The 24,750-nt window shown below is 34.6% G+C and overlaps 1 protein-coding gene across 2 annotated transcripts in view; it reads left to right on the top strand.

Annotated features, from left to right (window-relative positions):
* The window catches only part of LOC129218211 (glucose transporter type 1-like), a 78,196-nt gene that overhangs the window by 28,827 nt on the left and 24,619 nt on the right, over positions 1 to 24,750 (top strand). For both annotated transcript variants that reach the window (XM_054852429.1, XM_054852428.1), the window contains exons 4-12: positions 2,226 to 2,350; positions 3,768 to 3,836; positions 3,934 to 4,035; positions 12,203 to 12,310; positions 12,394 to 12,482; positions 14,097 to 14,240; positions 16,977 to 17,189; positions 22,283 to 22,358; positions 22,441 to 22,568. In XM_054852429.1, the coding sequence (XP_054708404.1) occupies positions 2,226 to 2,350; positions 3,768 to 3,836; positions 3,934 to 4,035; positions 12,203 to 12,310; positions 12,394 to 12,482; positions 14,097 to 14,240; positions 16,977 to 17,189; positions 22,283 to 22,358; positions 22,441 to 22,568 (1,054 nt within the window). The remainder of the gene's footprint in view (positions 1 to 2,225; positions 2,351 to 3,767; positions 3,837 to 3,933; positions 4,036 to 12,202; positions 12,311 to 12,393; positions 12,483 to 14,096; positions 14,241 to 16,976; positions 17,190 to 22,282; positions 22,359 to 22,440; positions 22,569 to 24,750) is intronic.

Here is a 24,750-nt window from a genome sequence, read left to right as displayed (position 1 = left end):
TAGATGAAAACAGTTCATGTAACAGATGTGTACTCAATGTCATCAATAATTGACTTCTGCAATTGAAGAAAGTAATGCATTTTACCGGATCTCGCAACATGTGCTTCACCCATGTTATTTTCGCATCGCGTCTGCTGGTGGAAACTTCGAACATCTGTTGTAGCATTACAACTGTTTTCATCTAGTACGTAATTTGTACTCGTTTTGTCCAATCAATGTTTCCCATTAACTATTGTCTTGTGGAGGCCTGGTGGATCTATACGTACCCGCAGATCCCGCAGTGCGGAGTGGCTCAAAGAAGTGGCTCAAAGATCCACTGCACAAGACACCAAATAAATAAATAAATAAAATTTTTATTAAAAAAAATTTAAAGAAACTGTACTCATGTTTTTAAAGTTGAATGAATTTGTACTGACTTAATAAAAATTTGAGGAAAAACAGAATTTCAAACACATTTCTTTAATAGAAAAAGTTATGTTTTACGTACAGAAAGCATTAAAGAACCCTCAAAGTTTGAAAACATCGTAATGAGAGTCATGAAAATTCTAAAAATTTGAAAGGCGAAAACAAAAATTTAACTTGATCAAACAATTGAGGCAGTGAGAAGCAAAGGGTATAAGTGGACATTTTCAAGTTCGGAGTAAAACACGTATAGAAATAACGTCCTAGGTAGGCTTTCATTGATTTTTTTTTTCTAAATCATGCTGTACAACAGCACCTACCAGGGCTATATCTCTTGCCCCAAGACAGAGAAGAGGTTCCCTTACTTTTTGTACTGGTTATCTCCAAATTTTTTATTTTGCCACTTACATCCCTTTGCTTCCCACTGCCTCAATTGATGTTCATTAAGTGTACCTCTACTTATATATAATGCTCTGTATGTCTGTGTCTGGGTCTCAGTATAAGTCGATTGCCAGGAAGAACGTTGACTGTATAGAATTTACAGTCAGGAACTTTGACAAACCGCTACTCCGAAATCTGAAAGGTAAGCAATCCAGTAGACGGTTAGAGGCCCTGATGATTTTTTGCAGGAGGCCCAACATTTCTAGATCCACGTCAAGTCTTGTGTTACTTGGTACAGTCTATTTCTGCTACCACTTTCCTCTAACGTTTTCGGCAATAAGCTGCTGCTCAATTCTCATTTCTTTTGATGCAATCTACCTCCAAGAGTTTATCACTTCATTTTTAAGACCTTTCATACATAGGCGAATAAAATGCTTGTGCAGGCGATTTCTTTAAAAGTTTTACCACGAACGCATAGTTGGCATTTAAATTTTCACCTGAAGAGAATCGCTTGTACAATCGAAAATCTTATGAACACCACTTTGTAGTATATACCTACACACACATAGCAAACGCGTCGTAAGACGCATCGATATCAAAATAACTGAAAATTCAGTACTATTTTACTTTAAGAATTTTTTTTCTATTTACTTGTTTAATTACTTTTAATTTCCTGTGGTACTGATGCGTTTACTGCCGTGGGCAGGTAAGCGGCAGTATCTGCAGAAATGTGTTTTCGAGACATTTGAAGAAATGTGTGCATGTTGGATTCAATACTAACAATAGGAGAATGTAGGAATAAGACGTTTTTTTCGCGCCTTTTTTTTCAGCTGACACCAAGTAAGCAAGCTTGTTCAATAAAGCTAACGCACAAAAGATGACAAAAATGCAAAAAAAATGAAAAGCGAAAAATTTGCAGGTACTGCCCTTTAGCCTGCCCCCTGCAGTTTACATCCAAATGCATGCGTTCATTCTTCCGTTCATTTTTATGTGCGTTTGATTTTTGTTCATTTAAATGTATGTAGAAAAATTTGTGTAGTGATTTATAAGTTTATTAACTCTTTTCAAAATCAAATCTCTCAGGATCAAAATTTTTCAGCTGCAGAGGGTTTTTTTTTCAGCGCGGAATTACCATATTCGACTCTCATAATTGAGTTAAAAACTTAAAATTGAATTTAAAAAGTTCTAGTCTTTAAGGTCGTTGTATCAGCTTTGCTTACGTGATCTATCATCATATTCTTTCATTATTTTATTTTGTGAAACAGATTTAATCGGAATAAGATTAAATTAAATGGATGGAATTTTTCTGCGTTTAAATGAAACCTGCATCTGATCATTTATATTTTTCTCTTCTTAAATTAAGTGCAATAATGCATCATTAGTCAAATAAATTTTTCACGCGTCCCATGAAACTAAAAAAAAATGTAATTTATTTTTGACAGGAAAGGAGGCTTACTTGTGAATAATGGATTTGGAATTATCGGAGCTGCCTTAATGGGATCCAGCAAGATTTCCCAAAGCATAGAAATTCTGATTGTTGGCAGACTGATCATTGGAATGAACTGCGGTAATTCGCTAAATTATTTAAAATTATTGTTTTATTAGTTTTGAATTGATGTAAGCTATTTTACTGTATAAGAAATATCTTAATCATAAACTGAAAAATGAAGTTTTTCTAGATTATTTACCATTCGCATGAATAGCATATCTTAGGCAAGTTCATTTCAATATTAAGAAAAGTTTTCTTTAGACGAGACAGCATTAATTGTTACACAAACAGGGAAATACATTCATTTTTAGTAATTAGATGAATATGGCTCGTGAATAGCCTTTATAAGCATTTTAATTAGTACTAACACCAGGGATTTTTTAAGGAAGATTTAGCGTATTTCTCTCACTGAAAATCAAAATACGTCACGAACATTTTGTCAAGTGTATTTTCATGCTTTATGTTTTGAAAAAAATAAATGAGCATGGGGGAAAATTTTAATTTTAAAAATCTTACATTCGAGTGCTTTGCTTTTTTTTTTTTTTAATGCAGAATGTCGGATATTCTGAAGGTTAAACATCGGATAAGTGCATATTTCGTTTTCCCCCACCGTTTTCTATTCCATTCTTACAAAGCATTTTTTCATTGAAGTGATCACTATGATCTTCACTTTTCTTGAATATTTCACTCCTCCAAAATGATCTTAGACCTTCTGAAAAATTTCAAGCAGTATTTTCACACCTTGAAAAAGATCTCAGTAATATCTTTGTCTAGTATAAATTTGGCTCGGTTTCATGTTACGTTTTATGACGCAATTTCATGTTACATTTTGTGACGCAAAAGAAAACAAAGGGAAAGAAGTTTTTCACAAAGTGTCCTGGTAAAGTATCTTCGGATTTGTGTTGCTACTTATGCCGTTTGATTAGTTTAAGAAGAGCTTCATCTGGAGGTTTTTTATGCGGCACCAGGGCGCTCCAAACTTAAAATTTCGGGAGGACGAAACTATCATTTTGCCGAATAGACCTAATCGTCAAACAACATTTGCCGAAAAAAGACATTTTTTGTAGGTCACACCGAACTTCCGTGACCTCCCATCGGGGCGCCCTTGTGTGGCACAACTAACGGCGAAAAGCCATCACTCCTTGAAAATTCCTCCTTCCCCTTAGATGAAGGTACCTGGATTCTAAGGATCAGAAGTTGTGCTATTAATTCAATTTATCCTAGAATACCCAAGCGAAGCAGATAATTAAGGGAGCTTCAATTCGACGAGTAATCATACGACATAGTTACTGACAATTTTCTGTATCTTGAAAATCCACTGACTGGAGCCGGGTTTAAGCTCACGATGTTGAACTACTGGTTATAGATATCAATATCAACCAGAATGACATAACAATTTAACTACTCAAATAAGAAAATGTCGGTACTTGTTAACTTTTTTTTTGTTTGTTTGTTTTGATAGATATAGATGCTAATATATTATTTTGATTTCTAGGTGTTAACACCGCCTTGGTGCCAATGTATTTATCGGAAATATCTCCTCTAAACTTACGAGGAGGACTTGGTGAGTATTAGAACTCATTTCTTTTTGATCGTGCAAATCACGTGATTTTTTTCTTGTATCTAATCAACAGCATCTATATATATTTAATGTTTTAAAGGCACGGTAAACCAGTTGGGAATCACTATCGGCCTCCTGTTGTCGCAAGTGCTAGGCATACAAGCAATTCTTGGAACCGAAAGAGGATGGCCGTTCCTTTTAGGTAAGAAATTGAAATAATTGAATGGGTGGGTGGAGAAAGACAAAATTCCAAAACACCGTTTTTTTTAGAAATTAAAATGAAAAAAAAAAGAAATTAATTTGAATTTTGTTATCTGGAATTCAAATTATGTTTTTCGCAATCACGAATATTTGTGTGTGTGTATGTAGGCGTGTGTGTTTGTATGTGGTTGGGGGGGAGGTATGTGTGTTTGTGTCTGTGTGCAGGCATGATTGTTGGTAGTTGTGAGTGTGAGTGTTTGTGTGCGTGGGGGCGGGGTATGTGTATGTAGGCATATGTGTTTGTGTCTTGTGCAGGCATGAATGCGTGGGTAGTTGTGTGTATGTGTAGGTGTCTGTATGTGTACGGTGACATGCGGGGTGTGGGCACAATAATTGAACAAGTAAGAAACATAAACGACTATATCTACACACACGAGTATTTACATTAGGTTATCTTAACGAGATCTACACAGAGACTGAAACATATTTTGCTGCGGAGCATGCGCCGACGATCGCTCCCTCTAGCGGTGGACTCTTCTTGTGTACTTACCTCGAACATTCCGCCCACCTAGAAACAGTGTTGTTTCAACATGAAATATTTAAGTGTTACTACAAATACAAAAAAGTAATTAAAATAGGAATAATGCAATTATGAATACAAAAATTTGCAATTTAACCAAAATAAAATGTAAAATAAAGTTCAAAAGTCAATCATTGTCCATTGGCAGTTTGCGTAACTTAACAATGGGTCTCTTAAGCAGTCCATCAGAAGTTTTTACTACTGCCACTCTAACACAACCGTCCTTTCCTGGAAAAACCTCTAAGATGTGTCCCAGACGCCACTTTAGCGGGGGTAAGTTTTCATTTTTAACCAGTACGAGGTCTCCAACTTTCAAATTGGGTTTTCTAGAGAACCACTTTGGTCGTTGTTGTAAACGGGTCACGTACTCGGAACTCCAACGCTTCCAGAAGTGCTGCAATAGACGTTGCGTCAGCTGCCAGCGTGTCAGATGGTTGAATTTAGAAGATGTAAAATCTGTTTCTGGAACAGCGTTTAGAGGACCACCAATAAGAAAGTGTCCTGGAGTGAGCACTGAAAGGTCATTTGGATCACTGGACAGAGGTGAGAGAGGACGAGAGTTGAGACAGGCCTCAACTTGCACTATGATCGTGTATAACTCTTCGTAAGTTAATATTACGTTTGATATGATGCGCTTAAGATGGAATTTCAGAGATTTGATGCCCGCTTCCCAAATGCCTCCCATGTGAGGAGCAGCTGGTGGGTTGAAGTGCCAGTTGATACCCTCATCAGATAAGTAATGAGCTATTTTCTCGTTATGGTTTAATGATTTGAATAATGCATGAATTTCGTCAAGTTCCTTCTTTGCACCAATAAAATTAGTGCCGCAATCACTGTAAATGTCAGAACATTTACCGCGACGTGAAATAAAACGTTTAAAGGCAGCTATGAAGGCATTTGTTGACAAATCACTAACTAGTTCACAGTGAATTGCTCTGGTTGAAAAGCACACAAACATACATAGATATGCCTTGCAGGTTTTTGCTCTGGAGCTCTTTGATATCCGTATGGAGAAAGGGCCACCATAGTCAACGCCACATTTAAGAAATGGTCGGGATGGCGTTACTCGTGCAGCTGGCAAATTGCCTAACATTTGCTGAGCGGTTTGAGCTTTAATCTTGGCACATGTCATGCATTTCCTAATGCGTTGTCGAATAGCATTTCTGGCAGATAGTATCCAGTATTCACGTTGAATGCAGGTTTGAAGTAACTGAGGTCCGGCATGTAAGTTTGTTACATGTAATGAAGAAATCAACAGATCCGTGAAAAAGCTGCGTTTAGGTAACAAAACAGGATATTTTTGATTTTCCCATAGGTTTGCATGGCGAAGACGACCGCCCACCCTGAGCAAACCGTCATCATCAAGGAAAGGATTTAGAGACAAGATCTTACTCTTTGTAGGTAGTGCGCGGGAATGTTTCAAACAGTCTATTTCTGGGTGAAAATTCTGTTCTTGAACTTGTTTGATCCAGAATTTAAGTGCATGGTCAAGTTCTTGTGATGTCAGCAGTCCTAAATTTCTTTTTTCCTTTGAACGTTTGAAATTGTAAATAAACCTGAAACAATAAGCAGTAACTCTCTTTAATTTGGAGAGCGAGGAAAATTTATGCAATAATTCTAGAATGTCACTGTTTTCTGCTGCCGCTGTTGCGACGTGGGTTGCAGGTACGGTTTTCTTTTTTTCTGCACGAATTTCATCCGTTTCAATGCATTGGAATGGTTTGTGATAGATATCTTCTTGCAAATACAAAAAATCAGGGCCTTGCCACCACAGCGGAAAGTTCTGCAACTGTTCAAGGGTCATTCCTCGTGATGCACAGTCTGCTGGATTTAATTTGCCGTCTACGTGGTTCCAAAGAGCTTCAGGAACAAGTTCATGAATCTTTTCTACTCTATGCGCAACAAACGTTTTCCACCGGCTAGAGTGTGATGCTAGCCAGCACAAAACAATTGTGGAGTCTGTCCAGCACAATATCTTAACTAAATCGAGTTGTAGCGCTCGAGATGTAAAGCGAACAAATTTAGCTAACAAGAAGGCACCACAAAGTTCAAGTCGAGGAAGAGAGACAAATTTTATAGGTGATACTCTGGTCTTGCTAGTAACCAGTTGCACATTAATGTTGCCATTCATCGAAATCGTTCGTATGTATACTGCAGCCGCGTATGCTTTTTCGGAGGTATCACAAAATCCGTGAAGTTCTATGATGTTGCTGTAAGGTTGAAGAATGTACCTGGGTACTTTAATTTCTTTTAGTTGAGATAAGTCTTCGACTAGAGATTTCCATTCTAGCTGTAAATCTGGTGGAAGATTTTCGTCCCAGCTGAGCTTCAATTTCCAGAGGTGTTGAATAAGCAACTTGAATTTAAGAATAACGGGAGAAATCCAACCAGAAGGATCGAAAATTGTAGATATGAAGGATAGCACAATACGTTTGCTGCAAAATTTTGAAACAGGAGGTAAATTCCACCTAAAAGAAAAAGTGTCCGTTGCTGGGTTCCACAGAACTCCAAGGGTCTTAACATCATCTCTAATTTCCAGAGGCAAAGATGTTGCACGACTTTCTGGGGGAATATTTTCAAGTACCAATTCTTCATTCGATGACCATTTTTTGATTTCAAATCCTCCACGCTTCAACATTTCAATTATTTCTTGTTGCAGTTGAATTACTTCTTCAACGGACTCGGCTCCAGTCATGAGATCGTCTACATAAAAATCTGATTTAACTACTTGAGACGCGTGCGGAAATTTCTCACTTTCTTCTACTGCAAGTTGTTGCAGACATTTCGTGGCCAAATATGGAGCTGAAGCTGTGCCATATGTGACTGTCAGCAAGCGGAATTCCTTAACTTCCTCGTCTGACGATTGTCTCCAGAGTATTTTTTGGTATTGTGTGTCGTCCGGGTGAATCAAAATTTGCCTATACATTTTAACAATGTCACTTGTCATAGCGACTCTATGTTTGCGAAATCTCAATAATAAGGTCGCTATGTCGTCCTGTAAAGTTGGACCTACCATAAGCTTGTCGTTGAGAGATGCTCCACTTGACGATTTAGCAGACGCATCGAAGACAACGCGAAACTTAGAAGACTGAGATGATTTCATAACAGCGTGATGCGGAAGATAGAAATGTTCTCCTAAATTGTCATTTTCTGAACACAGTTCCATGTGACCTAACATTTCATATTCGATCATGAATTCTCTGTATAATTTCATTTTTTCGGGTTTTTTGACAAAACTCTTCTCGTTTTGAATCAACCTCTTTTCTGCGACTTCGCGAGATGAACCCAATTTTAGCTCATCGTTACGAAAAGGCAACCTTACGATAAACCTTCCCTCATCGTTGCGTGTAAATGTGGATTGAAAATGGTTTTCACATGCCTGTTCTGAAGGGGAGAGTATTTTTTTGTTTGGAATTTCTTCTAATTCCCACAACTTCTGAACTTCGAACTCCTCGCAACGAGTGAAGTGAGTATAAACGCGATTCGAGTTGCTTTGAGTTTTTCCCACTTTTCCCAAGATAACCCATCCAAAAATTGTTTCCTGCGCCATCAAATTCTCTCCTGGAATAACAATATGCCCACTCAGTATTATGTTTGCTAGCACGTCAGCACCCAGTAGGACATCAATGGTGCTAGGTTGATTACAATTTTTATCTGCAAGTATCAAATGCTTAAAAAATTTCAATTTCGCATCATCAATTTTATTCTGGGGAAGATTATTTGTAATTTTAGGGATGGTTAATGCATCAACAGTGAGTGTCAAATCAGTATCTGAGACTGGCGATATTTTAATTTGAGCTGCACCCGAAATTTTATTCGATTCATTAGAACCTAACCCTGCAACAGTAACACTAACCCGCTGCCGTGGAATACCTAACCGCTGTAAACAATCCTCTCTAAAAAAGCTTGCTTGAGATGCACAATCAATTAGAGCTTTATAAACATGCGCATTTCCATATTTGTCATGTACATTAATAATAGCAGTTGGAAGCAAAACATTTTGTGCATTCAAATTAGATTCCGAATAATGATTTGATACTAACGTATCACTTTTATGTTCCTCATTTTTGACATCTGTCGTTTCGTGGAGCAAAGTGTTATGCTTACGATCGCATTTTTTGCACTTTGAACTCTTACAAGTATTGGCAAAATAATTTGGTCTTAAACAATTCAAACAAATTTTCATTTGCATTACAAATTCCTTTCTCGCACTAATTGGCATTTCTTTAAATTTATCGCACTGATAAATTGCATGTGAATTATCCTTACAGTATAAACAAGTGTTCGTAACAGCCATATGTTTTGACTCTATTTTGTTTTTTGATGCGAAAGATTTTTCGTTCGGTGTCCTTGACGAAAATGATCCGGCGCCATGTGTGTTGCCATGTGTGTTATGTCTCAGACACGCTAAAGCTGCAGCGCGTTTTTCAATGAATTCGCGACATGATTTGAATGTTGGAACTTCCGATCTGTTCAAACTTAATGTAAACTGACGTAATGTTTCAGAATCCAGTTTCTTTTTCAAGAAATAAACTAGAATGGTATCCCACTGAGATACTGGTTGTTTTAGTATTTCTAAAGTGTCGATACACTGATTAGTAATATCTAATAACCTTCTTAATCCATGAGATGACTCAGAATTTAAATTTGGTTGCGAAAATAATCGGTCTAGGGTTGCATTAATTATTTCCGAAACGTTTTCATATCTATCACTAATTAATTTCCATGCTTTGTCGTAGTTTTCATTCGTGATTTGCAGAGCTTGAATTAGAACAGATGCTTGGCCTTTAATCGAAAGCTTGAGATATTGCAAACGTTGAGCATCAGAAAGAGATGAATTGTTATGAATGGTTGCAATGAATAAGTCACGAAAACTTAGCCATTCACAAAAATTGCCTGAAAATGTTGGTAGTTCTATTTTGGGTAATTTAACAGAGTTCAAATGATGTTCTGAATTCGACTGATTTGATACGTGAGAAGTATTAATCGTACTGGTCTGACCTGCTGTTTTGGTTTTAATTTCTTTAGAAATTGTTACCTTTAAACTTTCAATTTTAGATGCGATTTCATCATATTCTTTGTCGTTTGCCTCGATTTCCGTATCCTTTTGAGTTAGGATAATTTCCGTGTTTAACTCGTGAAATTCATGCCATAAATCCCGAGCATCAGAGCCATGTATTTCGAGTTCTTCAATAGTAATTGCATCTGAATTAATTTTGTCATTAAGAATATTAATTAATCGAGTTATCCTACCTTTGAGGTAGCTCCGTTTCTTCTTGAGATTATCCATAGTGTTTGAATGTTCTACTCGTTGACAATTGAATTGCGCTTCATCCACTAATTTATTGCTGCTGTCGACGGACCAGAAACATGTACGGTGACATGCGGGGTGTGGGCACAATAATTGAACAAGTAAGAAACATAAACGACTATATTTACACACACGAGTATTTACATTAGGTTATCTTAACGAGATCTACACAGAGACTGAAACATATTTTGCTGCGGAGCATGCGACGACGATCGCTCCCTCTAGCGGTGGACTCTTCTTGTGTACTTACCTCGAACAGTATGTATGCGTGTGTGTATGCGTGTGTGTGTGTGCAGGTGTGTGTGTGTGTGTAGGTGTGTGTGTGTGTAGGTGTGTGTGTGTGTTTGTGTGTGTAGTTGTGTATGTGTAGGACATGGATGCAACCTGGAGACGGCTTTTGCTATAGGAGCAGCATTGTGAGGAGCCGGTCGACGGTGATGGTGCGGATGAGAAAATAAAATGATAGGACATAAAAACAGTCAAATGAAAGCAATAAGCAATCGTGATTGCTCAAAAAAAAAAAAAAATACTGAAGCTAAAGTGCAAACTGTATAATTTTATATTCTGTTAAATATGATATGATATTGCATAAAACATGTACAAAAGTTGAAAAAAAAAAATTCAAAACATATTTTTCTTTCTAGACTGTAAAATATTTACTATGGAATTGTATGTCTTTTGAGATAATTAATTTTTTTCGCGTGTATGAAAGTATTAACATATATTTTACATTTTAAGCGCAGATTTATAATTTATTTATATTTTTCTAATTTTACTCATCATATTTGTCAGTAATATTTTTAAACTTTTTTTTAAAGCTCTATCTGTTTATAAAAATAGATTCCCTTATGTTTGGTAATGTACAGTAAAAATACTTTTTATAAAACAAAATATTCAATTTGGAAAATAAAATATGAAGAGTGGGCATCCCCAATTTACTACTTATCAAATTTGTTTTTAAACTATCTAAAAATTATGAGGTATATGAAAGGTATATGAGGAATACACCTCACAAAATAAGATTTAAAGTTAATTAAATGTTTAATATTAATAAATTATTAATTAAAACTTAAATGCTTGTTGTTTAAAATTTTTCCATAAATAGTTTCTCACTATATAACAAAATTAATAAGATATAATAATTCAGCAAAAATCGTGACTTTGAGACAGAGATGTTTCAGCAATTATTTATTTATTTTGTGTGTGTGTGTTTAGACAGCAGATTCGCATTTAGGGGAGACCGGGTTTAGATGATACACATTTTACATTTTGAATTTTTTAATATTTGTTACTAATGTTACGTACCAAAGTAAAATTTCATGTAAGTCTAATACTATTTTCTTATCAAATAATGATTTCAACGCCTTCGTTGACATTCTTTCAGACATAAAAGTTTTTGAAATGTACCAATGTTGGTCAAGATTATACGTAAATGAATAAGCAGTTATGTTGACTTAATAAGAGCGAAATGAATTTTTTAAGATTTGTTTTTAAAGAAGATTCTCAAAAAATATTTGAAGTTTTAATCTGCGTTACGTGATAAACATAAATCTCATTTACAATTAATTCAAACATAAGTATGGCTACCTTCTCCGAAGTATGCTTTTTCACATACATTTGAAGCGAATTTCCTTTCATCGAGATTTTTAGATCATTTCTTATCGTTTCTGAAAAAGAAAAGAAAAACTTAAAACCTTGTGAGTGTTTTTACACGGTATCAACCTGACCCAAGCGCGATGCATCAACTTGACCCATGCGCGATGTATCAACTTGACCCAAACAAGGATATTACGTTAACTCAAAAGCTGTGAAAGAAACAGCCGTAAATATAAGCAAATTCTCCTAAAGTTAAAGCATGCCTCCCAGTCAAAAAACACAGTAGTATCTTGATTAACATGATATAATTACTTTAACATCCTCTACGACAGTTGAAACCAAACCATAAAAATTTACTTCGATGCTCAAAAAAGATTTCTTTTGAGTAACTCTCAAACAAAAAAAGACAGGTTCTCCAGCGTACTTATGTCGAATCAGCACGTCTGTTACTTCCTCGTATAAGACTCTCAGTTCTAGGCATATACGCACTTAAGAAATAAAGCCTTTGCATCAGCTTTATCAACTGTACCCTGTCTACCCTACATGGAAAAATTTTCTGCATTCTTCTCCAAAACTCTTTGTGGTATGCCGTATTATAAAATCATTTTCTATATTCGATCAAAGTAATGTGCTATTTTTATGAATGCAAACTAGACTAAACGTATTATATTTTAATCTAAGGGATCACAGTGATTCCAGCAGTTTTACAGCTTCTTCTTCTTCCTCTATGTCCTGAGAGTCCTAGATATTTGCTCATTTCAAAGCAGCAGGAATCTCTCGCAAGGGAGGGTAAGGAAATCCTTTCAATAGTGTTTTGAAGACTCTTCACCTACTACTACGATTTTCTAAACTGACCTTTTATTGTACTCTAGCCCTGCAAAAACTCAGGTGCTCAAGTCTAGTTGAGGAAGATATAGAAGAAATGAAAGCAGAAGATAGAGCTCAACAACATGAACCAGAGGTAATATTGAATAAAATCCATAGAAGTTCAAGCAATTTTTTAATCTGATAATCATAAGAGCTTTTTTTTACGATATTCGAATGAGATGCTGACTTTTTAACCTACCAGTGGGTGCAGTCTACATTAACATAAAAGGTTGCGCGTATATCTTAGATACACTATTCCTTAAGTGTAAAGTATTGGCAAATATCGCAGCTGAATCTTGTAAATCTAATGCTCTTGTCATTTTGGATTATGATTCCGGGTAGTTTTTATGTTCAGTTGAGTTAAGTGTTTAAAAGCAGTGTATCTGAGAAATACGCTTGATTAAGTACGTTCTTTCTACATTCGACTTTCTATGGTTTTGTAGAAAGTGTTTTTGTTTTACAGTGGAGCTCTGTATAAAGGTATTTCTTCGGAAAGTTCATAAAAACGTATAGTATTTAAGCTAAAAATAATAAAATAAATAAAAAAACTCGAATGCAACAAAAAAGTTACTACTTGAACAGTCGTGCGTATCTCTCATATACTCACAGCAGGTGTGCAGATTTCTACGGAAGCTAGAAAAATTCTAATATTGACTTAAAGTCGGTCTAAGGAAGGGGAAGAATAGCGCTATCTGGCGTAAAGCTATAAAACGAAACTACTTCTTAGTACAACGCACAGATACGCGCGCCCACTGGAAGGTTAAGAGAATTTCGTTCTTCAATTCTAGTAGAAACTCGAATATGCTTCAAGTCCTAACGCGCTGATTAATTAAAAGAGATGGACGGAGAAAGGAAAAAAAAAACTTTTTGTATCCTAGGACAGGAATATATTTAACATGCTGTTCAAATACTACTTGAAAGTACTTAATTCTTTGCAAAACTTAAATATATATATATATATATATATATATATATATATATATATATATATATATATATATATATATATATATATATATATATATATATATATATATATATATATATATATATATATATATATATATATATATAAAGTGGCAGGATTACTTATCTTATCATATGTGTCCTTCAAGCCATGTTTTATTGGAATCGGGAGAGAGGTCAAGAAGGTGATTTATCTCACATGGAATTGCTCATGGACAACTAGACAACTAGTTCCGCGATGGGGTAAGATTACGAGTAATGGTTTACCCCTATAAATAGTATTTTCAGAAAATTCCTGAAGCACATCAACTTTAGTTTGCTTTGTTGTGTTTCAAATCCTCCAAGATCTTCCTAAGAATCCTTACAATATTCAGATAAGTATTAGCGTTTTTTTTTTTTTTTTTTTTGTAACTTTGTGTTTGAACTAATTCACTATGCGAACTGTAATTCAAAATCGATTTAAAAGTATTTTAATTTCTTAAAACTTTTAAAGTGAGAATCATACTATTTAATTCTGTATAGCCTTTTACAATCAGATAATAGACAGGAATATTGCCTGGTAAAAATTAACGTATGGAATATTTTCATATGAATATGTCGGTCTTAACTTGTCAAAAAGATGAAAAAAAAAAGGGAAGAGCCGTAGACATTCAGTTAAACTCGGCCTCATTTGGATGTGCGTAGCAATAAAAACCGTTTGATGCAAATACTGATTTGTAACAAAATCTGTTTGAAATTTTAGACGGCGTTCACAGAAGAATTCCGTATACAGCCACCTCCTATACAGATTACTATGTGGAAACTGCTTAAGAATAGATCCCTCCATCTTCCATTAGTGATAGGTGTTGTTATGCAACTCACTCAACAACTCTCAGGCATAAATGCAGTAAGTTCTTACTTTGGTACATTAAATTATTTAGTTGCACATTTTTTCTTTCAAAAACAATCTTTAAAAGGTTTTTAAAAGTATCCGTAATAAATAAGCTAAGGAGAGATAATATATAATAGAGTGTATTATCATCTCCCTCCGTAACTTATATAGATAGATAAAGATATTTTAAAGAAAGGTTAGTGTTATCTTTCTATTTCTACTCATTTTACGCTAGACTTACGAAAAAATATAGCTTAAAAAATAAGTTTAAGATTGCGGTCATGATACTTCTCAAGGATTTTATATTTTCTTCTGCGGCTAGCTACAGAAGATATCTTAACAGTCTTTAATGCGACTTTTCAATTAAGAATCTTGAAATCGTTCCAATTGCTTTTATTTACATTCCTTTTACCATCAAGTGTAGGCCATTAGTCCTTACGCAAAGTCTTTCAGTACATAAATATATTTATTAACTTTGTAAGTGCTCGTAAATGAGTTTGTTTACCGAAATTTAAGGTTTATATTTATGACAGATCGGAAAAAACATGAGAACAGTAACAAATTTTTTGTTCTTATCTTGAATACCTCTGTGGGGACTCCAGGCAGAGCTCGTTCTTATCTCTATCTTCAAAGTTATATTCTAAATGCTTTTTTTTTTTTTTTAATCGTACTACAAGTTTCAAACACCAACATCAAGTTGCAATTTCGCTTAAAAAGGTTCACTTTTAAGGATTTAAAAAGCAATTAGTTCATAATTTAAAAAAAAAAAAATCCCAAAGATTATGAAATTTCAAAATGATAAAAAATTAGGATGTTGTTAGTCAACAAATAAAATCGTTTCCAAAAAAAAAAAAAATTAATGTGCTGTCAAAATTCCTTTTCTTGTGTTCTCATTTAAAAACATTGTCGTAATAATACGCTATACTAAATACGCAATTTACGTTGATTTATTAGTTTCGTAGTTTAAAGACTTAAAGTTGTTATGAGCCTCCTTGCTATATAGCAGGTGTTGATGGATTTTTGACCTCCTGTTCTACGTGCAGGTGGATGTTTGATACGAGATAGATTCTGAGCTCATAATTGCGAAACAACACACCTTCAGAACTATTAAAAGTGGATTTGAATTTGATTCGAATTAAACACAAAATGCACACGATTCCAGTATCCGACTTCATGTCCATAAAGTTTTGACTGAACTTAATATAAGTGTAATCAGCACTATTGTTGCATACTTACGTGGCGTCATTATAACAAAGACTATGTGCAGTGTCCATTAAAAAAAATGAAAATACGTTTCGATTGTAGGACAGTTACGTGAATGCTGTTGTCTTTTTTATCAACCTGGTGTGAACATACATAAAAATAAATATCGAAAAAAGTTTACATTTTTGGCAAGGTAATTTGCATTTTATATAATTCAGAAAGGTTTTATACATTTTTTGCAGTTACCTATTGTTATATTGATGTTATTAATTATGCAGTTACTTGTGATTTCTTGTAATTAGATTCAAAATGTGAATGAATATGTACATCTATATTACGTAATGATTTTTTTCCTGCATTCATTAATTTAAAGATTTTATATATTTCACACTAATATGATGTGGCATTTGCAAACATACAGGTAAGTATCCTCTGTACTTTTGCATATGCCAGAATTTGTAATCGTTATGCGTAATCCATTGAAAAACCTCGTAAAAAAACTTGATGAATGATGCCAAGGTTCCCAATTTGGACGTTCTCGAATTAGTAAATTAAAAAAGAAAAAAAAGTGTTCTACATGTATTGTTAAAAAGGATGCATGTTAGTATATTTTTTAGAAGAAACGTTATACTGTCAAAACTATGGGTGCCTCTGGAATACCATTCGGCTAACTGGGGGTGAAAACACAGTGCCTCAGGGTGCAACGGAGGCTAGGAAATGTGATCAAGGTGAATGACGCTAATAAATGTGAAGACGGACCTTCTAAATGCAAGGGTGACACTTTGGCGCATGCGCTCTGACATCATTCAACCACAATCAATGGCAGACGAAGTAACTATGCAGATGCACTTCCACATTGAATGAAGTACGTGTAGTAAGTGTAATGTGATCAAATGCCTTAAAGTACAAGTTTTAATCATTTTCATAACCATTCAATGTGGAAAATGTACTAAGACTTAGTTTTTTTTACAGCTCAAAACAATAAATAATAATGTATACAATTGTATCCAAAAGTGCACACAACAAGGGGGGAGGGGTCAGTAACGGGAAACAAAAAGGTGCCAATGTTCTGCCATAGGGTCCCATTTTTCACCGCGGTGCATGATGGGTTAAGGGTGTCAGTTTTTCACTCGTATTAAAGGTGGAATTTCAGCACCATTTAGGGTGCCGCTGTTGAACACCCATGAAAGGTGCCAAATGCAACCTGTAGTTTTAACAATGTATTTCTTATACCAGGAACATAGATGTAGAGCAGCTTTAAAAAGGTTTTAAATCTCACTTGGTTTGAATCAAACAATTTGAATTTCTAAAGCTCTTTTTTGATGTCAGTTTGAACAGCCGATAGACCTTTCAGACTTCCCCAAGAAAGTGTATAGCGTCGATAGTCCTTCAGTAACAGTTTGTCAATACTTTTATGATAGTACAATTTTTATCCCGCAAGTAAATACGTATTCATTTTATCGCTTTTTTAGCTCTTTACTTAAAGCTTTTACTAGGAATTTTCAAAATCATTTAAGGTAATCATATCTTTGATGTGATTCTTTCTAGGTACTATACTACTCCACTGGTCTTTTTGAGGGTGCTGGACTCCCAGAAAACGCTGCCAAATACGCAACCATTGGTGTGGGATTAGTAATGGTCGTCATGACTCTGGTCTCTATTCCGTTAATGGATCGTAAAGGTCGACGAACGCTTCAGTTGTATGGTCTTGGTGGCATGTTTATATTTAGTATCTTTGTCACAATCACGATGCTTGTAAAGGTGTGTTTTGTTATCTCTGTGCTTTAAATAATATAATTTATGAAATTCATTCAGCATTTAAAAACTTTACATTCGAGATATGAAGAATATTCTCCGCAGTAAATTATTTAACCGCAGTCACTACTTTATGTTGGAATGAAAATAAAATTAGCAGGGCATGGAAAAATTTAGAGACTTCCTTTTCAAACAAAGTGTCTATTCTTTCTACAATAAAATATGTGCGCTTGTGTCAGAGTAGTGAGAAATACATTCGCCAAGCATGCAAATGTTAATCAAATATACTTCTAATCTACAACAAAAATAATCATTACAAATTTAATAACACTGCGCGGCAAAAAAAAAAAAGAAAAAAAACTCTCAAAATGCTTATGATACAATTTTTGTTGATTCTTATGAAAAAGGACTAACTGAATTCAAATATGACTTTTTTTTCCCCCATCACACACCGCGTGTTCAAGATGCACCCCTCCCTCCCCTCCAGGTTTCTAGTTTCACAGCCATTATTTTTATTTGGAGGGGAAGGGAGTATTATACTTACCGTTAACATTCTTCTGAAAGGCTAGAGAGGAGCTAAGTACCAAACATGAACATTTGTAGCAAGCTGGGAGACTCATGGGGTGTGATCCCTGAAATATTCTTTAAATCATCAAACAACGATCTTTTTTCCTTGAATTCATTCATTTTTTCACACATTTTTCGGTGTAAAACATAAGTACATCAGCGTCACTCTTAGGAGCCCCATGCCCGAAAAACATTTCACACTGCAAGACATGTCTTAATAAACTTTGGAAGTATCGCATGCTGCGTACGAGTCGCATCGCAGATGCTCAAGAAATAATCTCTCAGTATGCAAGTTATATACACAAATATATTTAAGATTAAAAACCAAATTCAGTATGCTTATAATATAGCATTAATATATATTTTAATTTCTGCAGATGTACCGCTCTCATTGTTTCTCACTTCTTGATCTAGTGGTAAACAGTGAGGGCAGTGTACCTCTAGGAATATAAATATTCATTGTTACATTATAATTACACTTAATTTCCTTTTTGATCTTAATTACATCTGTGAAACTTGAATAAGTATAAATAATAAGGGAAGATTTTTTACTGGAGATCTGCAATGCGACTCGTGTGCAACATGCAATGCTTTCAAGATTAAAAATATATGTATATACAGGGCCACAGAGAGCCATGGCGGGTCCCTAGTCAGTTTTGTCACCGGGCCTCCGCTTCCCCCCCCCCCAAAAAAAAGAAAAAGAAGTAAGAAAAAAAGAAAAAAATCAAATTTGCTTACTAGAAAACAATTAACTCTATTTTAAGTGCCGCAATAGTCAATACCAAAAGAGTAATTTTTACAAACAATCATAATTTTAATTCAGGAATAATGCTTGCTAATTAATTTAAGAAGAAAAAAATACAACACAGAAATTCACACAACAAAACCAAAATTTCATACGTTGAAACTATGCACAATCAAAATATTGAAATTACTTCAAAGCAACCTTCCTTATTTTTTGATTTGCGAAATGATTTATAACTTCATCGAAGTTCAAGTTTCTTGAAAGCTTGCTCTCCAGTGCTAAAACTCCGAGACTAGTTGCCCGTTGCAATTTAGGAGCGTTATTTGAAAATCAATCTTAAAATAAGAGTGTTTGATGAACAGGTAGTATTTTATCATTAATTAATTTTCGTTTGTCATGTAAGATGAATAACTAAGCTTTAAAGTAAAATGTCTTTTTAGAATGCTATGTCTAATGTCTGAAGACAATTTCAATAATGCTGGAAGAATCTTCGATTTTGCTTTCTTTTACTAACGATCAAAGTTATGAAGTTTATTTTTAAAAATATTGCAGTTTATTTTAGAGTGGGGGATGAACAAAAATACATTAAGACAGGCCCCCAAGAGTGTAAACATTCCACTGACCGTCAGTAATACTATTCTCAATTCTCAATTCGACATTATCTCATGATTTCTTACTATCGTTCTTTTTCAGCGGTGTGGGGGGGAGGGCGGATCTATTATGCATATATATATACAAAAGGTTGCATGTACGGAACGATCGACGTTTATTTCACCACACAGTTTCAACCTCCCTATCATTAGTTGACACTAACAGTTTCACAGTTGACAAACACACAGTTGACAACACATTCAGCAGTTGACACTAACAAGACACAAGCTATTGTACAGCTTGAGGATTTTGTATTTTCCAGGGAGGAGGTTTTATTTCATTTGAAAAAGATTAAAGCAACTAAAGCTCCGGGACCAGACAATATTTATCCAAAAAATTTTAGTTGACTGTGCAGAGGAATTAGTGGATGTTATTTTGAATATTTTCAATGCTTCTTATAACTCGGGGACGGTGCCAGAGGACTGGAAGCTGGCTAACATAACGCCACTCTTTAAGAAGGGGTCTAAAGGTAATGCTGGGAATTATAGACCTGTAAGTTTGACTTCAGTGATTTGTAAGATTTTCGAAACTTTGATCAAAATTAAGATCATGAAGTTCTTGGAGACTAATAGTCTGTTGACTGGTTTGCAGTATGGTTTCAGGAAAGGTAAATCCTGTACTACTAATTTATTGCATTTCTACTACAAGGTTACCTCAGCTTTAGATAACAAAAAATGTGTGGATGTTGTTTATATTGATTTTCAAAAAGGTTTGACAAGGTACCGCATGTTGCTCTTCTCAGCAAGTTAGCTGACATAGGAATAGGAGGAAAAACTTAATTTTGGGTTAGAAATTAGCTCACTGGTAGGAAGCAAAGAGTAGCTGTGAGAGGAAATCATTCTAATTGGAGTGATGTTTTAAATGGGGTTCCTCAGGGATCAGTTTTAGGGCCTTTTTTGTTTATTATATTTATGAATGACATCATTGATAATATTTCTGGAAGCATGAATTGTTTTGCTGATGATGTAAAAGTTATGGGGATTGTCGACAGTGAAGAACAAGTAAAACAGCTTCAAGAGGATTTAGATCATATTACTAAGTGGGCAGATAAATGGGGTATGGCAGTTAATGTAGGGAAATGTCAAGTGCTACACTTAGGTCATGGAAATAAGCGTATGAGATATCGTTTACAGGGTTCAGTCATCAATCAGGCAGAAAATGTTATGGATTTGGGTATCTTAATAAATCAGGACTTCAAGTTTACTCAACAGTGCAGTATTGCTAGTAACAAAGTCAACAAAATGCTTGGGTTTATCAATAGATCTATTTCAAACAAATCTAAGAAGGTTCTTCTGCCTTTATATAGAAGTTTAGTAAGGCCTCATTTGGAGTATGCTGTTCAGTTTTGGTCGCCTTATCTGAAGAAAGATATTTTTGTATTGGAAAGGGTTCAAAGAAGGGTAACTAAATTAGTAAGGGGACTCTCAGATTTAGATTATGATACCAGACTTAATAGGCTTAACATGTATAGCCTGGAGCAAAGGAGAGTCAGACGGGACATGATTCAGTTATTTAAATTTATCAAAATGAAAGATGTAAATGGATTAAATTTTTGCGGGGAAAGCAGGACAAGGGGTCATTGTTTTAAGCTATTTAAATCTCAGGCTAACTTGGAAATTAGGAAAAACTACTACTTTAGCAGGGTCGTGGGCACTTGGAATAGCTTACCGGAAGAGGCGGTAATGAGCAAGGGAATGGATAGCTTTAAGAGGGCCATTGATCTTCATTGGGGACTAATTAATTGACTAGGACCAGCCTAGCTGGGCCCAGAGCCTGTTGCTGGTCGTCACTTTTGTATTTGTATTTGTATTAGTGAGTACAAAACATTTGTTTATTTAAGAACACTCAGGCTAAAAGCAAATTTTATTTTTCCCGTTTTCGCTTATTCAAAGTTTTTTTTCTTTTTCCACCGGAGGTCACTGTGAATTTTTTTGAAGGGGGGGGGGGTCATTTGAATAATTGATTCGACAAATTAAGAGAGAGTATTGCAAATTCAATATTCTTATTGTCGTTATTTAAATTGTTTTCAATGACGCCCAATGTTCCTCCGCATTAGATGTTATGTATGTATCTGTGTGCATGCTTGAATTTTATCATTCGGTAAAATTATGATTTCATTCGGCAAATTGAGAATTTTTCCCTTCCCAAAAAATTTAAATTCACCCCTCACCATTTCACATAAAATCAATAAAATCAGTAATCTTTACAATTCGTTAATAAATATAAATAATGTACGTTCTTGACCCAAATGGGAATAAACATTTTTCATCTCCATTTATAGCAATGTTTTTATTTATTTATTTTTTTCAAAACAGCTTTAACTTTTAATAGATTTTTTTCAAACAACTAGGAAAATGCACAATAAGCATAATTTACACTTTTTTTTTTAAGAAAGAAAGAAACCTTAAATTTCGTTTAAATAAAAGTCAAAGCATTTAAAAAATTCTATCATAATTAGGAAAGCAAAGCAAATACAAAAGCATTGCTAATCAGAAATTGACTAAAAAAACACTACCATTTACACACAGACAAAATAAAAGTACTATATATTCGCTAATTAAAGCCTCCTACAGAATTAAGGTGTGTTTCATTTTGTCCTCTGGCACTTTTTCTTGCGAGTTTTTCTTTATTTTATTTTTAATTTCATTTATAAAAGCATTTTTCTACTTATATGATCGTTTTTTTAATAAAAAAAAACCTCCCTTTTTTGAAAGAAAATCAGTCGAAATGTCGCTCCCCTGGCTGCTGCTCCCCCGGCGAGAGCCACTCCTGCCAACCCCTTGGTACTCTACTGGCCGTACTACGACTTACGTAAAATTGCCTAAGCTAAAATTGCCCAATGCTTGAGAAATAACCTAATATTTGAAAGGCTATACCATTTCAAGTTGAAATAAATATTTATCTAAATTTTCCAAAAATTGCTAAAGCTTCAAAAAAAAAAAAAAACTCGTTAAGTTTTTAGCTAGTTCAAATTATTATTCAAATTAGAAATGAAATATTTAAAAACGAAAAAGAAAATAAGTACAAATTATAAAAACGTTAAAAGTTTCAGTGTCTCTGTTTTTTCTGCAATTTTAGCGTTGTTTTTCCGATTTGAGGTTATTTTATCAATAACTCAGCAATTTATTTGTTTCAGTTCCTTTATTATTGGGTCTCATACCTCAGTGTTGTAGCCACGCTCTTCTTTGTTGTGTTTTACGCAATTGGCCCAGGTATCAAATGTTCCTTTTTTATAGTAACATGCATTGGTCTTTCACAATGTATGTTCATATTGAATTACATTTCATATTTTAGGTCCAATCCCGTGGATGATAACAGCAGAGTTGTTTTCTCAAGGACCACGCCCAGCAGCAATGAGTATAGCTGTTACTGTTAACTGGTTCGCCAACTTTGTTGTTGGATTAGTATTTCCTCAAATGCAGGCAAGTTTTTTTTTTTTTTTTTGACTCAAAAGACCCATATTAAACGAGTTGAAGCAGTTATAACACTTATGTGAATAGTTGATACTGTCTACTAAATACTATAGTACGAACTTTACAAAAGTTTATACGTTGTACAACCAGAGCTTATAAAACGTGTACACTATATTTTCATTCGTGTCTTTTAGACAAACGGACATAACTTTTTTTTATGGATTAATTGTTGGATTACCAATGGTTTTAAAACGAATACCATAAATGTCCAAATACTATCGTGCTGCCAATAAACTTCATGAAACAGATTCTGCAACGCATCAATTGTAAAATGGTCCAACTATGGCCCTTTTTCGAAGTTTTCAATGAAAATTCCATGTTTATCTTTGATTTAGAAATTCCAAGAGTTTAACCATGGTACATCTCGTCTTTCAAATGAAATATTTTTAAAAACAAATTAAGTTGGATAGAAGAGGAAAGGGATTTTTTTCCCCCTGGCCCACAGTCGTTGTACCCCTACGGGTTACATCTATGAGCTACCTCATTTTATTCTATAAAACACATTGAAAACTTGATCTGGCCTATTGTTGTCTGAGGCTACAACAAGTTGCCCTGTGCTTGAAGCTGTATAAATTTTTTAGTGCATCTTTTACTCCTCCCCTTTTTTTTTCAATTTTTCAAGGTTTAATCATCATTTGAGGTCTTGAGTGTTTAATTAAGTTCGACATTGTAATTGTAGATAACGTTTTTCATGCACACTACCTAGCTTTTGACATGAAAAAACATTTGAAAACTAAAAATTTACAAAAGTAAACGCTAATTACCTATACTTAGGGCTCAGGAACTACGTAGGTCAGATGTTTTAAACGAGATCAACAAAAATTTTGAAAAATTAAATGTGAAATCATATTTCACATTCCAAGGCTCGTCAAAATAAATTATTTTTAAAAATTATCATATTTTAAGAAACATCAAAAGATATTTTTTGAATAATCATATTTCAAGGCCCATAAAATAGGTAAACTTAAGCTACCTAGGTCGAAAGCTTCAAGTCAACCATAAACAATTTCTTTCTGTATTTTCGTGACATTATCTACAACCTACCAGTCTACAACGAATAACACAAAATATGACGAAAGCATCTCTAAAAAATATAATCTGAAGCTCCAAGCCACAAAAAAACATGAAAAGTAGGTGGCTCATTGTACCCCAACATTCCCATTTTCAATAAATGTTGAGAGCTTGTGTAAACTATGAAACATTTTAAGTCAACAAGTGGCTTAATTCGTAACTGACAAAATAGTAAAGCAAATCTGAACTTACCATATCTTGAAAAACAGTATAAGTGGTTTGCCCAAAGGAGACTTTTGGCACTAAGAACGACTGAGTTATCTAAGGCAGCTTTTCCCAATCGGTGGTTCGCGAACCCCTGGGGGTTCGCGGCGAGAGATTTTCAGGGGGTTCGTGAAAAAAATATTGTAATGGCGGAGTTTTAACATGCCTGTTTCTGATGAAGTCTCATGTTCAAGCGGTTTCAAGCAAATTTTGCTCCTTTTTTTTATTTATTTGTCTCTCGCACATCCGATACTCTTATCATTAAAATATTTGTGTACTTTCTGACATATTTTACATTTAAATAATCTAGTCTGTCATTGCAAAGCGCTGGTTTTAGCGCTTCCAACGAGAATGATAGCCCTGAAGCCATGCTGAAAAAGCTCTGCTTATGAATACAATGTCTTCAGATGAAATAATTTGAAAGCGTTCGTTTTCTCAGAAGCTTTTGATCGGAAAGATTGATTAAACTTGATGAAAACATTACATAAAGCATATGCGATCGTCTAAAATGTTTTGATTTTTAGTTTCTTTGCCATTAATTTGAGTCCGAGGAAAAGCTATTACTCTGATCTGGTGTTGAGTCAAAACTGCATAGAAGTGAGATCACGATGTTTGTTGCTATAATTTTCACACTATACATATTCTACAATTTACTTCGAGCTTTATTGTCGAAAAAGGGAAAGAATAGCTAGCAACCCAAAATTAACCACAGGAAGTATCAAAAATTAATTACTATAAAAAGTTTTCATGGGGGTCATTCCATGCGAAATGAGCAAATCAGCTGTGGCTGACATGTCACAGATTTCAATGAAAATTTTTATTTAGGTAAACCATGCATATCTATTAGGGAATGCAA

The sequence above is a fragment of the Uloborus diversus genome, chromosome 3, assembly GCF_026930045.1.
Source record: "Uloborus diversus isolate 005 chromosome 3, Udiv.v.3.1, whole genome shotgun sequence".
Classification (NCBI taxonomy): domain Eukaryota; kingdom Metazoa; phylum Arthropoda; class Arachnida; order Araneae; family Uloboridae; genus Uloborus; species Uloborus diversus.
Note: the sequence above shows the minus strand (reverse complement) of the source record. Positions and strands in the feature narration are given on the sequence as shown.